Raw genomic sequence first — 20093 nt, 5'->3', positions numbered from 1 at the left:
TAACTCATGCTGTTGTAAAAAAGAGTTGTTTCCAGCCTTGACCTACATATGGTAGGTTTTAATATCAATCCCACAAAATAGCGAGACGACTCTTAGACTTCCTATAAGAGGAGGTACAATTAGTCTTATCTTTTATTAGAAAACAATAATAAAGGATAGGCAGCCAGCCTCGGTGACAAGGTATGGGGGGAATTATTGTGTGAGTACGACAGTTTTAGATCCCTTACCGTTATAAAGTCCCGCAGGCTATTGACATGGCGCCCATACGTGAGGGCACGACTAAGTTAACCTATTAGTCCGGGAAAAATAAAACGAGTACCGAGTCTAATTAGAAAACCTACGGAGTGTCCCTAAAAAAAGGTGTAGAGAGAGAGTCTCATTTCCCTACCATACTGCTTGGTAGGAGGGGAGTGAATAGACGGGCTATCACTCTATGAGGAATAAAGGATAACTCAGTACGAAAGTAGTGGAAAAATCTCCAGCTCTTTAGTAATTGTTACTCTGGCAGGCCTGATCACCCTGGACAGAGTGTGCAAAGAAAAAGAGTGGGAGATTAGAAGTGTGAGGTCTAGCACTTTGAACACAAAATCGGAAAGGTGTCTTTTATTGAAAGAATCAGGTTAAGGTAAGCCTATTCAAACACGCGTGTAAACAGAGGGGAGAAAGGCTATTGGAGCCCCCCTCTTAAGGAGAGACCTCAGTCTCCGCTTACGGGAATACTGTGATACAAACGTAAGATAAAGCAATGGCGGAGGGAACACAGTTACCCCCCCATTTTACTCCTGTTCGAAGAATGTCGACAGGAGGATTGTCAACAGGTTCCACCGGTACTAGAGTGCCTAGCAGAGAGATTGAAGCCGTAAGATTCGATGATGTGATTACAACAGTAAAAGCAAACCTTGGAGACACATTAGTGGCAGAAATATCAGGGCCAAAATGTACTATTCTAAACCCAAGAAATCCCCGTGGGGAAGATGGTGGCGGAGTGGCGAGATGGGTGGCAACGCGATGGCCCATATCAGTCAATAAGGATATAAACAGGAGAGATATTAAAACAGGAAAATATCCAAGAGAAACGGCAAGCGAAGTAAGGATAGAGAAAGAGGAAATAAAAAATGATGGGGTGGTATCGATAGTTAATGGGTATTACTCTCGTTTCTACGATAAAGATCCAAAATTAAGTTGGGATGAATTAGAGAAAACTCTGGCGGCTGTCTTTGATGCGGTGGAAACAAAAACAGTGGTAACTACCACGTGGGGAGACGGATTGTTCGGATATCCCGACAATATGGCCAGGATAATGATATATGAAGCTATGAGGAATTGGTTAAGCAAAGGTGCAGGACGTCGAATTATATGGGTCCTACAAACCAGAGAAAAATTTCAAGAAGCAAACACCCTCCTGTCTCTGCATCATACAAAAATAGCAAAAATACCTGAGGATGACCTCGGCTACAAAATAGAAGGATTAAAGGTGTTGTCAAAGACGCGACCAAGGTCAAAATCAGCAGAGAGGGGCGCAAGGCCTGATACAATAGGAAGAGACGGAGGCAAGGGTCAAATAAAAACAGCAAAGCCACCTCCATATGAAGAACCACAAGCGGGAGCATCGCCATACAGGACAATAATTACACAAATAATGCCTCTTACTCCCTCAGCCCCTTATTTCACAGACGAGGGCATAATAGATGCACTAATAGAAGAGGGAGACGGAGGTCTAAGTAGTAAATACTTAGTAACTACTGAGGATGAGGGAGGCAGCTCTGGGAGTGAAGAGGAGGATGATGAAGGGCTTGTGCCTTTCAGGGAGGATATTGCACAACAGATGTGGTTAGAGAGAAGAGCTGCGGAAGCCTATCGTCAGTGTAAAGATAAGACAAGGCCAAACAATAATGAGAGCAGAGAAAGAGAAGCTCTCCTAGAGAGTAAATTAGAGCAATTAAAATTAAGATGTGAAACGGCAGAGGAAGAGCATAGGAATGCTGATAGGGAAAGGAGGAAAAAAGAAAAAGCGGATCAGGAGCGTCATCTCAGAGAGTTGCAGAAATTAGAAATTGAAAAGGATATTCAAATAAGGGAAGGAGAAATAGCAAGCAGATCAGCTGAAGAAAAAAGAAGGCTTGATTTAGAATTACAAAAACAATCTTTCCAGGAACAAGTAGATCAGTACAGACAGGAGCTAAGCTATACGGAGAAAAAATTGAGACATTATGGTCAGATAGTAAAAATGCAGGAAGAAGAGGCGGAAAAGCGAGAGGAGATAATTAATGCTTGTAGAAACTCAAGAAACCTCCCTGTCCCGAGAAAAATAAATAAAAACCCGATGGAAATAAGCTCAGATGAGGAGGACGACGAAATTGTCGGAACACCATACTCTCCCCCACCCCAGAAAGAATTAATGATGACAACAGAAAAAAGAACTAATCTACCAGAGAAAGAGGAGCTAAGACTAACAACTGATAATGGCCAGATAAAAATAATAAACAGCACCACAGCAAAATTTGAAATGCCACGGGGATACGCATATGTCACCTGGGTGAGGGACTATGAGACAGGGTCGGCAACAAAAATAAAACGAGAAAATAAGGAAGACTTCAAGAAAACTACGGCTCATCACGAGTATCGAGAGGCCGAAATTAGGGCCGGAAGGATAGCACCGGATGAAGGGGAAAAAATAGGAATAAGGGAATATAACCCACCAAATGGGGGTATGACGGCAGGCTATGTCTGTCTTCAACCACGAGGACAGGATAGACTGCGGGATCAATTAAAAATGATAGGAAGACAGGAGACTCGCCTAGTATTAGATCTCAACTGTCAAAATACATTTCCAAAAGAAATGGGAGGAAATAAAAAGGCTTTTGAAACAATAGCTATATGGCTAGGAGTAACCATAACCGGAGTAGAAAATACCCTCTCTAATGTAATAGTAATATTAGAAGACAAAACAGGAAGGATAGTAGAGGAAATAATAGAAAAAATAAAGGCAACAATGGATTTGGCTAACAAGGGAAGAAGGGAGGCTGGCAGACATATACAGGACATGTCTCCGATTATGGAGACACCGCGAGTGAAAGCAAAAGCTCACCTGACACCCGAGATCCGACCTAAAAAGGCTACTGCCTCCACATCCAGAGTAACTTATGCCCTGGAAGAACTATCAGAGGAAGAAGACGTTTCCGAACCAGAACCAATAGGTCGATCTACTCCAATTCTACCACGAGAGGCACATAGGATTAAACCAAAAAGGATATATGAGCCCTATGTGTCAGAATATGAAACCGGGAATTTAGAAAAACCAGTAAGGAGCAAACATGCGTTGGGAAAAAATATTGATTGGGGAAAATATGACAACACCAAATGGCCGTGTAGAGACGGATCTGTACCGAGACCAGCCGGAAAAAAGGGGCATTGCCTCATTCCCTCTAATCATATCCCAGATTGGGATACTAAATCTCAGGAATGGGACGATGATGCTGAGTTTCCTGAGTACTACGCGGAAAGCATAGACAGACAGCATGCGCTGGAACTATCCTTCACTCCCAGTGCTTCAGAAATAGCTAGATGGCCAGGAGTTTCACAGTCCTTTAAAAAAGCCTATCTCGCGCGCGGATATGATCACCTAAGAAATGCCCACCGAGACGTTGTAAACAGCATCAGAAGCCATTCATATCGATCAGACACAAGTGGGAATGAGGGCCTAGAGGACAGCGATGATGACGAGGAATCAGAAGAGCAGACAGGGAACGAGAGGAATAGGAAGATTACTGCTTATCAGGGGATAGGTAGAAGGGGTGGAAGGAGAGAGGAAGATTCTTCCTCGGATGAGGAGGAAGCGAAGAGAGGAAGTGGGCCTAAAAAGGAGAAAAAGAAGCCTAAACATAAGAAGAAGCCTGATATTAGTCTACAACTGGCCACATCTATGTTAACTAATAAAGCTTCAGACTCAGAGGAGGACGAGCCATTAGGGCTGGTCCTTAATTTAGCAGAGATCATGAAAATGGCATCAGAAAAAGAGGCCCATGAGACACCAGGAGAATATGCAGTAAGATTATTGGATGTGCTCTCAGTAAAGTATCTGAGGGATGCAATGGTGTCAAAGGCTATAGCTAATAGAGAAAAAATTGAATTAGGAAAAGGAATAACTCTATATATGCTTTCTAAAGGAAACTCCACTCACACGTATCAGGATCCAGTCAGAAAACTGACTGATAAATTAGTGAAGCAATTCAAAGAAGGAAAAATAGATATCCTGCACGCCATGGCTCAAATGATAAGTAATGAAGCTAACGAGACACAACAAGTGGAGTTTCTCACACAATGTAATGACTCAAGAATAATAGAAGTGGCTGTGGAATGGAGAAAAATGACACACTCAGAGAGACAAGACAAATTAAGAACAATTGATACAATAAGGGGAATTAGGAAACAGCAAAGAGAAGAGAGGCAGTCAAAAAACGAGTTACGGTGGCCAGAAGTACGAAACTCTGGCCGCAACACAGACGGTCAGTTCTCTTCAGCCAGACAAGAGAAGAGTACGATGGGGAGTCCAAAAATAATACAAACACCAAGGAGACAGGGCCCTTTTGTACCGCAACGAACATATCAAGGAAATCACAGGGAAGAAAACCCCCCGAGGCTAAATTTAACAGCAGGAGGTCAAAGAAAGGAGAACCCAAATCAAATCAGGCCCGAGATACCGGGGTACTTTCCGCGGAAGAATCAAATAGAGGGACAGAGGACACGGGAGACTCCGAAGGGTCAGAAACCAAGGAGTTCAGGAATAAAGGACGGAGCGCCTGCCTGCCCGAGAGTGTCGGACGAAGAATTTCAGAAAATGACAAAAGCAGAGAGGGACAATCTAATGAAAGAGAGGGAGGAATGGAAGATGAAGTGGATAAAGGACTATCAGGCAGTTCATCAAGCAAGAAGGAGCAAAGCACGGTAACGCTCCCGGGGTGTGAAATAATCGAAAATGATATAATAGGGTGGCTAAAGATAAACGGAGAACTCCAGGGGGTTACATTAGACACGGGAACAAATATGTCCATCTTATTAGAGCCTTGGACAGAACCCATGAACAAATATGCCTTAGTGGAATTAGCAAATGGGAAAGAATGCACCATGCCAATAGGAAGATTTAGGGGCAGGGATGTCTTGATAGGTCCCCATGCACTGTTGGCCTTTAAAGATATAGACTGGTTAGAGAAAAATCCAGTAAGATGGATGAAAGAAATAATAATTCCAGAAGTATTACAAAACGTAATAGATAAATCTGAATTAAATGATAAAGAAAGATTAATAGGCATATTAAGAAAAGCAGAAGTGGCAAAATTCAAGAATGACGTAGGAATGATGAAAACTCAGCCATACGTTATTAGGGGGACGATGCCAGGAAAACAAAAACAATACCCATTGGGCGACGCCGAGCAGGAATTTGTAAAGACAATACAGGAACTGGAGGAACTCGGAGTCGTTAGAAAAGTAGATGAACCGCCCTGCTTGATGCCTGTTCAGGCTGTACCAAAAAAGGATGGTACTGTTAGAGCAGTGCATAATTTGAAACAATTAAATGACCTAACGGCAAAAGATGTAAGGCAGATAGTAAATCCAAAAGTCACAATGATGAGCTTAAGGCCAAAAAGGTATAATACCACAATAGATTTAGCTAACGGGTTTTGGAGCGTGCCACTGGAAGAAGTGTCACAACTGAAAACATGTTTTATGATAAAAAATCAGGGATATTGCTGGACACGTCTACCCCAAGGATTTTGTAACTCCCCAAATGCTTTCCAGGAAAGAATGGAAAAGCTGTTAGCAGGACTTCCAGTGCAAGTTTATATAGATGACATTTTCTTCTCCACAGAAGAAGAAGAAGAACACTATACACTGTTAGAAAAAGTGTTAGATCGCCTAAAAGTAAATGGGATGAAAATAGGCCTTCCTAAATGTGAGATAGGAACAAGCTCCGTGAAGTACTTAGGTATGACAATAGGGAGTGAATCAATCCAAATGGTCCCTGGCTACCTTGACAATCTTAAACCACACACGGTGAAAGATTTGGAAAGAGCTATTGGAAAAATGAGCTGGGTTAGGTCCACAATTCCTGGGTACCCTGGCTTAGTCAGAGGAATAGAAGAAATAAAATTAGGACTAAGAAAATGGGATGTAGAAAAGAAGAAATTAATAGAAAGAAACAGAAAATCAACCACAGTAGAAAAACAGCTTTTTCAGGCCACAGTACAGCAAGTAAAAGAAGCTGTGAGAACGCTGTCACCTGTCACAGGAATAGACCCGGTGACGCTGAGGACAGTAATGCAGGAAGACGGGGGTTGGATAGAAGCAACAGAGGCAAGCAGTGAGAAACCCTTCATGTATTATTCACACCGATTTTCAAACACAGAGCTAAAATATGCTACAGTAGAACAAGAACTTTTGCTGCTATGGAAGGCATATAAAGAAATGAGAGCGATGTTTGGGGACCGAAGAGTGGTTGTAGAAACAGAAAATCCCCTGACGAAAGAAATTCACAAAGGGTCAGTGGAGTTTGCAAAAGCCTATCAAAGTAGGTGGGGAAAATGGACTTTGATGTTACAAGACAAACAATGGCGGTTCACGTTAGGGGAGAATGGAGAAAAATTCAAAAAAATTCAAGAAGAAAATCCACCGGTAGAATGGGATGGTGTATATTCCATATTTACAGATGGGAGCATGACAGACAGAGATGAGATAGGCAAATGGGGCTTTATAGTGTATAAAAAGGAGAAGCAAGTGTGGCAACAAACAGGCCGAGAAGGCAAAACAGCACAGGAAGCTGAAGTTTTAGCACTGGTGAATGCGCTTCAGTATGCAAAAAAGAGAAAAATAAAAAAGCTAAAAATCATATCAGACAGTTGGTATGTTGTAGACGGAATAAAAAATAATTTACGATTTTGGAAAGCCAGAGACTATCAAAACTACCGAGGAAAAGAATTAGGACATAAAATACACTGGATAATTATTGCTCAGTTATTACAAAAAACACAAATATGGATTGAGCATGTAAAAAGTCACACAGGTCAAAGTGATTTTGATCATGAAGGAAACAAAAAAGTGGATGACCTTGTGCAAGCTAGGAAGAGCAAAGGAAAATTAAAAGGGATAAGGGGAGTGTCCCTGCTGTTCCCAGAGTCATGGAGAAATGAGGAAGGAAGAATAGAGATACCTGAAATGGATAAAGAAAAATATCTAAAAACCATACACGGCATGCTATTGCACCCTGGGACAGAAAGAATAAAAAGCTGGTTGAAGGATCAGCAAGTGGAATTAAAACATTTAGAGGGAATGTTTGGTGAGCTTCGGAGCAATTGCGAGAAATGCGCGAGGAAAAGAAACCTGCCACCCATCAAATACAGTGAAAGGCCGATATCAACAGGTGTCATGGGAATGTCAGCATCTATGGATGTGGGACATTTACTGAACAATAGACGCCTTTAGATACCCTTTCACAAGGAGACAACCGGCAGAAGAACTGATAAGCAACTAGCAGACAAACGGCGGGAGAAATAATAGACAACTAACATACGATCGACAGAGGACTGACCAAAGAAAAGGAGAATAGAAATGGCTGAGGCATCACCAAACTTTTATCATCCGGTAAATATAACAACAACCCTCACACCCACACCTACACCTGCGCTTTGCACCACGGCATCGACCACTCCGATAGGGGGTACACTTATTTTCAGCTGTTTAATACAACTGATGTGGTGCCGTGCTAATACAACAATGATGATGAGAAACAACACCGATGCAGACATGGATTGGGATTTTTGTAGTGAGGAATGGGTGAAGTGTGAGGGAAATAGGCTAACAATGACTGAAACACCAACCGCCTACTACCATCACTCAGTAAATGATACAAAGACTACATCCACACCATTGTCAAAGGCATCAACTGCCCCTTCAGGTGGTACACTTGTGTTCAGCTGTTTAAAACAACTGATGTTGTGCCATGACGATATAATTAAAAGTAACACAGGAAGAAAAATAAACTGGCAACTTTGTGCAACACAATTGGAAAAATGTGGGGCATTGACAGAGGCATTTAATGAAAGCCCAGCTGCTGGCAGTGGAAAAATAATTTTAAGTATTGATGCAGACTTCTTTCTGCTGGCCGAAATGGCATGCCTATTGATTTTGATAGCGAGTAGAAACAACTTAATTGAATGGATAAAAGTTTTAACCTCATCAATTATGATAATTGTGGTGGGTATTCTCAGAAGATTCCTGCTGAGAATCACACCTTTACATACCTCCTTAGTAATTTTTTACATTTTATTTGGTGGCCTCCCTACCCGCAATTGGCAGGATGAATTCTGGATTGAGACCACAGTTATATACATCCTAGATATAATTTTAACTATAGTTAGGATAAAGACAACAAGAGTTAACCACTTTCGTTTTATAGGCGCAGGTATATATTCAATTTGTTTTCTATTAATATTAATAGCTATGTACAAAAAGGGATCGGCCATCAGCAAAAAAGTGACAAAAAATTTAGCAATAACATGGGGGTTTTTTATCTTCTCAGGAATCATCATGATAGCTATGGGACAACTTACACAAGTTTTGGCAATGGCCTTTGTGGGGTTCGTCATGGGACTAAATCACCATAAAAGATTGGAATTACGGAATAGACATATTGATGATCAGGGGGGAATCTCCTTGAATAACATAGAACTGCATGCTAATGTTTGAACTCTCCTTTCCCATCATAGGACGGAAAACTGGTGCCGCGCGATATGGACCTTCTACCAGAAAAAGCAGAATGGTACTCCAAACAAATACGGATCGCGGGCGCCAATCACGAGAGATCCCCGAGAGATTACGCGCCAGTGTGGGATAACAAATTTAGGGAAATAAGCAGCGATGCCTGGTTTTGGATTTCTTTCAGGCTCAACAAGTATAGATCTGATGGGAGAAATGGAGAGTTGCGCAAAGTAATGTGGGACACATCAGGCATAAGGGGACAAGATGGATACCTGAACGACACGCCATACCCCTTCCGAAGGTGCGTAGGGCTAAATCTCCCTACACCAGCATGGATTAGGATTAATGGGGCTCAAAATGAAAAAAGGAGTATAAAAGCCACAATGATTATGTCGAAGGGGTTGTTAATTAAAAACGAAAATAAAGAGTACAGATCTGCCTGTCTTGAATTGGACGCTGACGGCAACCCCTTTATCTCCGAGGATAAACCCCTGCACTGGCACCCAGGGGTTCTTCCGCGTGGCGTGATGGTGCCAGATGGGGCCACAATGGCTGAGGATTTTGAAGTAGATACAACTGGCTTTTTGCCCTTGTATGAGTTGCACCCCAGAGTGGGGGTTGAGATGTGGGAGGTGTTAATCAACCCACAGGATGGAGGATGCCCATTTTGGCTTTTCGGGCAGAAACTTTTCCTTATGACACCAGAACCCTCCGTGAGATGGAACGATAGGGGGATGGCAGCAAAACACCCCGATCACAAAAAACAATCAGAGAGAATAAGCTGGGGGTTGCGAGGCAGCACCCGCTGGTGTCACACGGGAAGGAGGTGGTCTGCAACTATGACATGTGACAGGGTCAGAATGGGGGGTGCCTCCTTGGATGCGCGGGATCCTAGATCCACTGATTGTGGGACTCCTGATTTGACATACAGGGGAGATGCTTGGGTACCTTGTGGACTAGAAGTCCATGAGACACCTTTGACACTGGGGAATTACCCCTATCCTGACAGGGATACTCCTTACTTCTTCAGTGAAATTACTGAAGGAAGAAAGAGTTACCTGAACCCCCATCTTTACCTAGTGACAAGAGCAGAAGCGAGAAAAATTAATCTTACTGCGCTCAGACAGGTGAGAAAGTTTGGCGAGGGGATGGATACGGTTAACATCGGAAGTGAATATGTCTCGTGCTACCATAAACGTTACCAAAGGTTAAACTGGATGAACAACAATCTGGGGAGAAACAGATGTGAGGATATGTCAAAAATTCCTGCCGTGGCTCGGTTCCTGGCACTGGGGTGGAGCGTGAGCGATGATAAAAATGTGGATGACAAAATCAGCATTGAGGACTGGGGGGGGAGTGATTCTTCCTCAGGAGATGAAGGAGCTGGAGTTGGATCCTCCACTAAAAGACGAGGAGAGGATGGAGATGATATGGGTCCAGAGTGGAAAAAGGAGAGAGTGGCCTTGTCCGAGGCCCTGACGGTGTCACCTCCTCGTGCTGTCTCTCAGTCCCCTGCGAGTGTGGAAATGGAGTGGGAGAGAGATGATGACACAGGAGAAATCTTCTTTGCTGAGAGGGTGGCCAGAGTATTCTCCTTCCCCACAGAGGTGAAAATCGAGTCTGCCGAGGAGGAAGCTGACAACTTTCCTCCACTGGAGGAAGTACTGGATGATGATGAGGAGGAAGTACTGGCAGCAAATGCAGAGACATTCGTGGGAGGAAGGGGGGAGGAGGCCCCCGATGAAGGCATAGAGACGGTGACACCTGCCCCTGCTGATGACAGTTTGGGAAGGCTGGAGAGAGCGTTCTCGGTTTTCAGCGTGACCCTGGCAGACGTCAGAGGGGTCGTGATGTCTGTCGTTAAGGAGAGCTGTACCCCGCCACAAGGGGCCTCGGTTGCCAGCAGGCGCTGAGAAGAAACTCCGAAAGAAGTTGAAACCCTAGACGGGGGCGGCTACTCTGGAAACCTCTGGCGGACGGCAACTCTGGCTGATGCCATTCACATTTATTCATGATGATTAATAAGGAGGATGTTGTATGATTGTGTATTAATCATTCATTCATTATCCTGCAAAAGAAATGCTTATTTAACCACTACAGCTATCTGCCTGTCCTGATGAGTCACACCTATTAAACTGCCATTGTTATAAATAATGTTAGAAAAAATGTGACACAAGAGAAGACATGACCATCTGGTACTGATACTTCTGTTTTTCATGGATGACTTCTGTTTTTGCAGAAGGAACTAAACACCTCGAGGTGAAGGGTCACAGCTTCTTTTACTGGGAATAAAATGTCTTTAACATCCTTTTGTACTCCAGTTGAACCATGACATCTGTGTAACCTTTTGTACTTCTGTATGCCATGACATCAGTATGAACTTGTGTTCTCTTTTTCTATTCGCTAAGGTGATCAGGACATGAATTATGACGCATTATCACACCACGCTTCAAGCTATATATATATCACTGATTATTATGTTGGGCGCTCTTGAACAGATATACTTGTTGTTCGACAGGCCCCCGTCTTTCTCTATCGGCTGATAGTTTAGGACTTTGATACTTTGAAACTTTTTGATTGACTTTTACTTGAGTTTTGTAAACCTTTAATAAAATTCATTAACTATTAAGAAGCCTTTTTGAGTAAATCAACCGCCTGCAAACACCCATATCTGAGACAGCTCCCGGGTTTGAAAGACACGCTTCTTGACCTCTGGTAAGTAAATCCTCCCTTGGCTCCCTCAATCACAGGGGAGTCAGGGTGGGCTAACTCATGCTGTTGTAAAAAAGAGTTGTTTCCAGCCTTGACCTACATATGGTAGGTTTTAATATCAATCCCACAAAATAGCGAGACGACTCTTAGACTTCCTATAAGAGGAGGTACAATTAGTCTTATCTTTTATTAGAAAACAATAATAAAGGATAGGCAGCCAGCCTCGGTGACAAGGTATGGGGGGAATTATTGTGTGAGTACGACAGTTTTAGATCCCTTACCGTTATAAAGTCCCGCAGGCTATTGACAGGTAATAAGTCCTCTTTTAGTTATTTATACCATTCCCCTGGAAATCCATCCGTCCCTGGATATTTACAGGGTTTGCTAATTTCAACAATTGATATTTCTTTGATTAACTTATCGTAATTAATTTTACAGAAACAGGGCAGGTCTAACTGATCCAGAAACTTTTCAACTTTGTTTACTTCAAATGGTGTTGATTGAATGTACAGATTTTAAATCTGAGCTTTTTCTCTATTATATCTTATATCTATTTCATGTTTTATTGGTCTCAATTGTAATAGTAGTTGTAAGTCCTTGTTTTTACTATGTAGTTGTTCAAGGCAGGAGTTTTCTAGCTTTTACTTTTTTTAAGAAAAGTGGATTCTGCTGTAATTTTACCCCTTAAGGCAGCTTTTGCTGTGTCCCACAATATCTCTGGATTCACATTTACATTATTAGTATTTAACTAAATTTGTTTTTATCTCACTCTTCATTTTTTTCCTTGAACCCAGGATTGCTTAGCATACTTAAGTTCAGTCTCCAAGTTGTTGTTTTAGGCCTGCTGACAAAATGTAATTTTAAGTTAACAGAGAAGTGGTCTGATAGGTCCCTTTGACCTATTTTACATTCCTTTATTCTGTGTCTTTCAGAGGCATGCATAAATAAATAATCAATCCTTGAATAGGCATAATGCCTGCTTGAATAATATGTTGATTCTTTATCTTGAAAATCGTATCTTATGAAAATCTCCCCAGACATCCATGACACCTATATCCTGGACTCTTTTTTTAATCCATCTTTCAGTGCAGGTGATTCTCCTTTTCCTATTAGACGTGTCAAGTTTTTGATATAAAATTGCATTAAAGTCTCCTCCACAAATCATGACTCCTGCGGTTTGAAATTCAGTAAAATAAAAAAAAAATTTATAGAATGAACTTTTACTGTATGGGGGAGGGCATACATATTTATGAAGGTCACCTTCTTGCCCTCTAATCTTCTTTTCACTATAACAAATCTGCCTTCTCTGTCTTTAGTTTCTGACAGAAGCGCAAATTGAACAGAGTTGGGCAACAGAATAGCCACACCCCTTCTTCATCCAGTTGTGATGAATAATAGGTGTCTAAAACCCATTTTTTTTTTCATTCTTTTCCTTTTTAACTTAGAAGTTTACTTCTCTTAATGGGCTTGTCAGGTCGTTCACATTAAGGGTGACAAATTTAAACTCTTTGTTATGCATTTATGAATGAAAGTTCTTTCATGTATGCATTCATGATCCCCAAAAACAAAGGACAATAACTATGTACAACAAGCAGCGAACAGAAAAAAAACAAAGTAAACCATAATAGAACATTATTTGGTCTTCCAACATTGAGGTGCTCCCTGCACCTCGTGTGGGGGAATAATCCCGCCACAAGGTTTTCATATTATTAAATTAAATCGTAATGGACGGCAGCACTGAGTGGCTAAGAACAGCTTTACTGTCAAGACATTAAAGTGCTTAGAAGAAAAAAAAAATACAACAACCGGTAGTTATAACCCAAAATAAAAGTCAGCTTCAATAAGTTCAGCCTACCGTTACCGTCCTGACGCACATAGTGCTACATTCAGGAATAGAAATCAGATGAGGCTATTTCAACGTCATTTTCTCCTTAATCCTGTGTCGGTATACTCCTCCTTCTCTCCGCCGCCCGTCCTTCACCATCTCCCACCGGGGGTTCAGCCTTGTCGCTCCTCTCGGATTGCCCTCAGTCCCGGTGGTATCGTGAAGCCTTTGGATCTTAAATCCTGAGCGGCCTGGTCTGTGCTTTCGTATGTCACCATCCCTGTGTCCAGGAATACACGCATCCGGGTCATCGGTGTGTGGAATCTGATGCCCGCCGCCTTTAGAGCCTTCAAGATTGGGAGGTATACACTATGTTTATCCATCACTCCGGTCACATAGTCATGGTCAAAGAATATCCGTTTCCCTTCCACCATGATGGGCTTTTTCCACTCCGTTCTGATGATCATTTCTTTAGTTGTGTATTTCCGAAATCTTACAACAGCGGATCTCGGCGGGACCGTCTCTGCGGGTTTAGTTCCAAGCTCACTGCGAGCACCAGATCATTCAATCCGGTGATCTCATTCAGTTCCGTTTTTATGAGGTTTTCAATGAAATGGGCCATAGAGGTCCCCTCCGCGCCTTTCTTACTACCGTAAATCCGGATAATGTTGCGGCGGGAATGTTCTTCCTTGAATGTTATCTTTGATTTCAATTCGAGCTGAGTCAGGTGCAGCTCATTTAGAGCCTCGTCGACCCCCGTGCCAAGTGATTCCACCTCTTTAATGCGCCCTTCGGCTTCTTCCAGTCGCCGTGACACTGTCTCTATTTTCTCCACGGCCTCCTCCATCCCCCGGTTAATGTCTGTTCTCATCTCACCGAGCTGGTTTTTAACATCCTGTTGAAACTTAAACTGGAACTCCGATAGCTGTTTAGAAATCTTGTTTTCCAGTTCTGACATTGGTTTGGTCATGGTCTCGTTTATGGTGTCCCGCATAAATGCTAACGAGGCCATTTATGTTAGCATAGCCTTGTCGGTGCTAGCCATATCCTCAATATCAGTGTCTCTCCTCTTGCTCCTCAACGTCATGTTGCGGCTCTTTTCGTCTCCCCCTGACATTGGAATGTGCTGAGAGACACTTAAACACAAAATCTCCTGATTTAAGGGGATAAGTGGAAGGCCAGTCTGGATCCGAGCTCACACACAGTCATCTTCACCCACACGCGACTGGAAGTCCCACACAGCTATCCTTTGAACATCTGAATCAGTGTGGATGTGACCGCACATATGTCGCCTCCCTGTTCAAGCCCACATTTACATATTTGAAATGATCAGAGGGGTATTCCATAAAGGAGGGTTAACAAACTCTGAGTTTATCCATAAACTCTGGGTCAACATACCCAGCGATGGGAAACTCTGGGTATCTGATTCCATTACAGCTGGTATGAAGTGGGTCAATCAACCCTGAGTATGTAAACCTTGGGTTACTTACATGCACGCGCGTGATAAAAAACCATCATCAATGGATCGAAGATGACTCCAGCTGCCATGACAACCAAACAGAAGAGAGTGATTTATTAACCCTGATGGGTGAAATAAGCCGGTGTTTGAGGAATATGAGCCTGTTCTAAAGGTGTATTCAGTCTTCAGTGACTATAGTGGCACACTTTTTGGTCGGTTCATCACTTTATCTCTTCAGTGAGTGACGAGCGGTGAATAATAAGAATAAAATGTGTCTGACGAGACGTGGCAGCACCATAGGATGGCTGCATAGAGAGCCCTCCTGTTACACTGGATATAAAGACAGTGACTGCCGCTTGATATCGAATCAATTATATTGATTTTTAATGTAATATTGTCGCTAGAATCATCTCAATGTCCTAAAAAACACTGAAGCGGGAAGGGAACCCGCGACCCTTTATTTCCAAGCGCAGCGTCACAATTCACTGCGCCATCATACCTTCCAAGATACATGATCTACAGATTTAACTGTCTAACAATATAAAACAACAATCGAGCCTTAAATGTGGATTCATTTAAATTTTCATCTCCTCCTTTATATTATCCACAGGTTTGTATTCAGTGAACTTTACTACAGACGTCAGTAGATGTTTTAATGCAGATCAACCTTTCAGTGAATTTAATGATCTGTAGCCACAATGTTATAAAAAAAACTACACAAAAAAAAAAAAGTAAAGCAAGTAAAGTAAAGCGTGTGTGAGGAGATGACTGGGCTGAAAGTGTTAACAAAGTGTTCAGACGTGTATGTTACTCAGAGGACGGCTGGCACCACCTCAGATCTCAACTCACAGAGCTCTGACAGGTAGTGAATGATTGACTTGGATTAGACAGATAAAAAAAAAACTGTAACTCACAAAAAATGTGTAAATAATACATGTCAACAGCAGCTCAGAGGTTCATGTGTGAATGTATTGTATTATTTTGTGCCTAATAAATCCTTAGAGATTAAAGCATCGACTATGTAGAAACGTATGTATGCCACCTCAGGACTTGACGTGAAAGACCGCACATTTCCACGCTCACTCCAGTTTCTGAACATCAGAAATTTGACTTACGCATGTTTTTGGGTGTACGTACTGTACCTTTTGTTCATTAGGTCCTTGGTCTTCAAAGCTGCAGTATGTACGTTTTTATGGCATCATTTTGGCAAAAATTCATTACAATTCATTAACCTTTGAGCATATTGTAATTCAAAGTGTTCTGAGAGACCTCTGCACCTGCTCTTGGCTCTGTATTTGAGCTGTAGAAATCCAGGAGCGTGACACTACATTTCAGCCAATGAGAGATATTTTTATGAACAGATTGCTCCATGCGCGGTTTTGGGGCATTACTATTGGCTGCCCGACTAAAGTCGATGTGCGTTCACTGTAGTAAAATTGCAATGGCAGACCTTCCAGCAGGAAAGTCTCCATCACGGGATTAGGCACAATGGTTACAAGGCAAAGCAAGTGTAAAAAAGTACACCAACATGGTGAAGCAACAGTCTAAAGTCCCAAATATACTCAGGCAGACGTGCCCCACGGCGGTCCGTGCAAACTCAAAGCAGACGTTCGTGAGACTCAGTCATGGGTGTCCATCACAGGGAAAGTGATAACAGACTCAGAGAAACATATCCAAGGTGGAGAGAACATGAACAATTAATTTGCAGTCTAGATGCGGAGTGATGGGGTCTGCTCTGACCTACAGCTGGGAACTTTGTGGCAGGGGAGGGGCTCACAGTAACTACAGATTAATACATGCATTCATGTCAGAAAACTCTTCAATAACACCAGAAAGTCCCTACATTTTTCACAGTTCTGTGCATTAATGAGGATGCTTGTGAATTTGAAACAGGAAAGGGAAGGGGGAGTGTGGTTGATTCCATACAAGTCTCACTATTCTACTGCAGCTTTAATGTTTCCGAAACCATCAGAATTCCAACCATTACCCTCATACCCAAACTCAGGAAAGACCCCAAACTAATTGACAATTTTAGACCCATAACCCTACTTGATAATGACTATAAAATCTTAAGTCACATACTGTTTTGCAAATAGATTAAATAATGATATTTCACAAATTATCTCAGAAACATAATCAGGATTCATAAATTCATATTTACAGTATGGTTAGGATTCAGTGTATTCGACTATAATTACCTAATTGAAGATGATGGCTATATTTCATTTTTAGACTTCTTCAAAGCATGAAGCAAATCATCGATCTATGTTTCAAACTCTTGGACTATTTGGTTTAGATCAAAACTTCATAAATATTGTTAAATTACTTTATAAAGATGCTGATAGTACAGTTTTACTTCCCCAAGGTGTTTCTCAAAGAATTTTGATTAACAAAGGTATAAAACAAGCCTGCCCCATCTCACCCTTGCTCTGCATTTCTGCTGTAGTAACGCTTTCCATTCATGTAAAAAAAATCAGATTTTGGAGCTGTGACGGTTTTAGGAAAACAGTTAACCATCAGCCAACTGGCTGATGACACAGCCATACTTTTTTTTTTTTTTATAAAAATTCTTAAAATAATATATGAATTCTCGAAACTAAAGCATTAGGCCTCAAACTAAAAAATAAAAAAATCACAATTCCACTCGAACAACAGTGCATAACATCCCTGTTAGATCTACTGTAACGTTTCTTGTCATTCACATTACTTAGGATAAAAACATACTAGAAAATCTTAATGTTTGGCATAATTTGATAAATGTATATCTTAATTAAATGTGTGGGCTCAGAGAGATCTCTCTTTGTTGGCTGTGCATATCTCCCAGTTCATTTATCCATCTTACACCTTAGCTGTACCCAAAACATAATAAAAACTACAAAAAAGCCATGATCAATTTCATATGGAAAAGAAAAACTCCATTATATCAAAGAAAGGTCAAAGGATATGAAGAAGGCAGACTTAAAGTTATAGACTTACATTTTCTCAATGGTAATATTAAAATCAACTGATTAAGAGCCTTTTCTAAAGCACCTTTCTGGTTTCATATTCCCAGTGTCATATTTAAATATTTAGGGGTATCAACTTTCTCCTTAAATGGGATTTTGATCTAAAAAGGCTCCCTATCAAATTATCACAATTTCACCAACATATATTATTATACTAAACCTTAATCTACAAACATAATTTAAGCCCTCATAATACCCCACTGTGGAACTGAAGACAAATTTACAGGGGCTAACAGTGCTAGTTTGCAACACAAGATTGTCCCAAAACGGCTCAGAATTTTGTTCTCAGCCAATAGCAAAGTTCAATACACCTTTTGACATTCTCAGAAATCTAGCTCTCATTCAGTTCTCGAGCATGAGTTCAATGGTCAAAAGCTACCCATCGTAGCGCCCTAGGCAAGATTTTCTTTGGAGCCCCCCCTCACCCCCACAAATTTAAATACCCACACTGTTTGCAACAAATAAAATCTCTCAAAAGGGATAAACTTGCCTTGGTAACATTGTACCGTTGATTCCTTGAAAGATTTTTTGCGTTAGAGTTAGCTGCTAAAGCTAATGCTGCACACGAGATGAAAATTCAGGTTTTTCCTGGTCTTTTAAACAGTGACCAATCAGCTGATCAGTGTGGTTTCACTTATCAGCCTGTTTAGTGCCCATCTTGTGCACTTCCTTCAAATTTGTGAATTTAATTAAAATAATAGCTTAATAAAAATAATGATGGACCTGGTTAATGAATGGTGTATTTTCAAAGTGGGAACTCATACTTTCCTTTTCACACACGAAAATTTTGCTTGTCCCATCAATAATAATAATACATTTTATTTACAAGCACTTTTCAAAAACTCAAAGACACTTTACAGTTGTTAAAACAACTACACAAGTCAAAAAAAGAAACTAACAATAATAAAGTTAAATACAGAAAAAACAACCAAAAAATCACAAGTTAAAAGCTTGGGAGAAGTAGTGTGGAAGTAAGCCAGGTCTGTCGCTTTGATACTGTTTCTCTCATTGGTTTTACAAAAGTGCTCCGACATGTGCATCATTCCTGGGTTGAGTTTGAATTCCACCCACTGGAGACCCAGGTAGTGGGTAATTTCTTTCACCAGGGGTAACCTGTGTGAAGCGAGGGGACTGCCCTCGCTTCCATGCTGTTGCTGAGCTCCTCCCATTGGTGTTTAAAAGTGCTCGGATGGGGCTGAAAGTGGCATCAATGGAAAACCTTGGTCCCCCCTCGAGTTCGAATATGTGTAATATTAATAATATAAACACTTATTAAAAACACCAAAGATCTCTAGAATAACATTACAAACGCTGTTAGGTTGGAAATATCAACAGAGTGAACGAGCTTGTTGACGTTTATATCCCTCTTGACCTATGACCCCCCCCAGGTCGCGCATTCACAGTTCCAGAGTGTGAAAAGGCTTATTGTAATAGCCGGGTTTCAACCCATAGAGGACAGTCACTGTTACATTCACAACAAAGTAAGCCAAATTGAATTCCTTTGACTAAAAGGTTGAGAGTTGGATTTTAGTTGGGTTCATGAGTTTAGTAACTCTTTAAATATTATCAGAGTAGGCTAATGTTCATGCTGAACGTGGGATTAAAGCATTTTTGTTGTGTGTGTGTTTTTTTTAAAGTTTTTTTTAAAAATACTTCTTTGTTGCTATCCTCCCAGGGTTAATTTAAATAAACAGATTTTTATACTCAATCAATGAAACTCGTACACTGACCTCTCAGTAACCCCGGGGAGAATGAAGAACATCCAGAAGTGTATACCGAAAACCAGCCCCACCTGGAAAACACACTTCCCCAGGAGTGATTTCTTTAGGTAGAGAGCTCGGTCCACAATCATGGTACCAAACTGCATTAGTAGCATGACCAGAAAGGCCTCTGGAACCTGGTCCTCTGACAGAGACTCAGTAATGTCCGCAACTGCTGAGTATTTCTATAGAGAGCCCAAAATTAGCATAATTGTGTCACTTTGTTCATACACAAGTGTAAGTGTCAAAAAGTTGATAGCAGGTGTTGGTTTACCCCAAAGGCCCAGTATCCATAGATGGTGATAATGAAGTTTACTGCATCAACGATGAACATGAGAGCGTAGACGTCACAAACTGGACTGTACTCGGGATGGATGATGTCATAAAAAAACTGCCTTATGGGTAAGTAGATGTGAAGGGCACTGTAAAAGTAGAAGTCACATAGCTATGAATCAATAGAGAGAAGCAGAGATACAAAATAAGTTTGCTGATTTAAACGTGTTTAAAATCTTTAAGATCATTATAATGACAAAAAGTAGTTTTTTTCTAGCTTTAAACTTTGCAACAGTGCCTGAATGTGA

The 20093-nt window shown here is 41.3% G+C and overlaps 1 protein-coding gene across 1 annotated transcript in view; it reads right to left on the bottom strand.

Annotated features, from left to right (window-relative positions):
• LOC114466762 (piezo-type mechanosensitive ion channel component 2) overlaps nucleotides 1-20093 on the bottom strand; it is a 216453-nt gene that overhangs the window by 27624 nt on the left and 168736 nt on the right. Inside the window, 2 exon segments of the mRNA XM_028452478.1 lie at nucleotides 19483-19697; nucleotides 19787-19934. Coding sequence (XP_028308279.1) covers nucleotides 19483-19697; nucleotides 19787-19934 — 363 coding nt within the window.

This window comes from Gouania willdenowi, chromosome 7 (assembly GCF_900634775.1).
Source record: "Gouania willdenowi chromosome 7, fGouWil2.1, whole genome shotgun sequence".
In the NCBI taxonomy this organism is placed as follows: domain Eukaryota; kingdom Metazoa; phylum Chordata; class Actinopteri; order Blenniiformes; family Gobiesocidae; genus Gouania; species Gouania willdenowi.
Note: the sequence above shows the minus strand (reverse complement) of the source record. Positions and strands in the feature narration are given on the sequence as shown.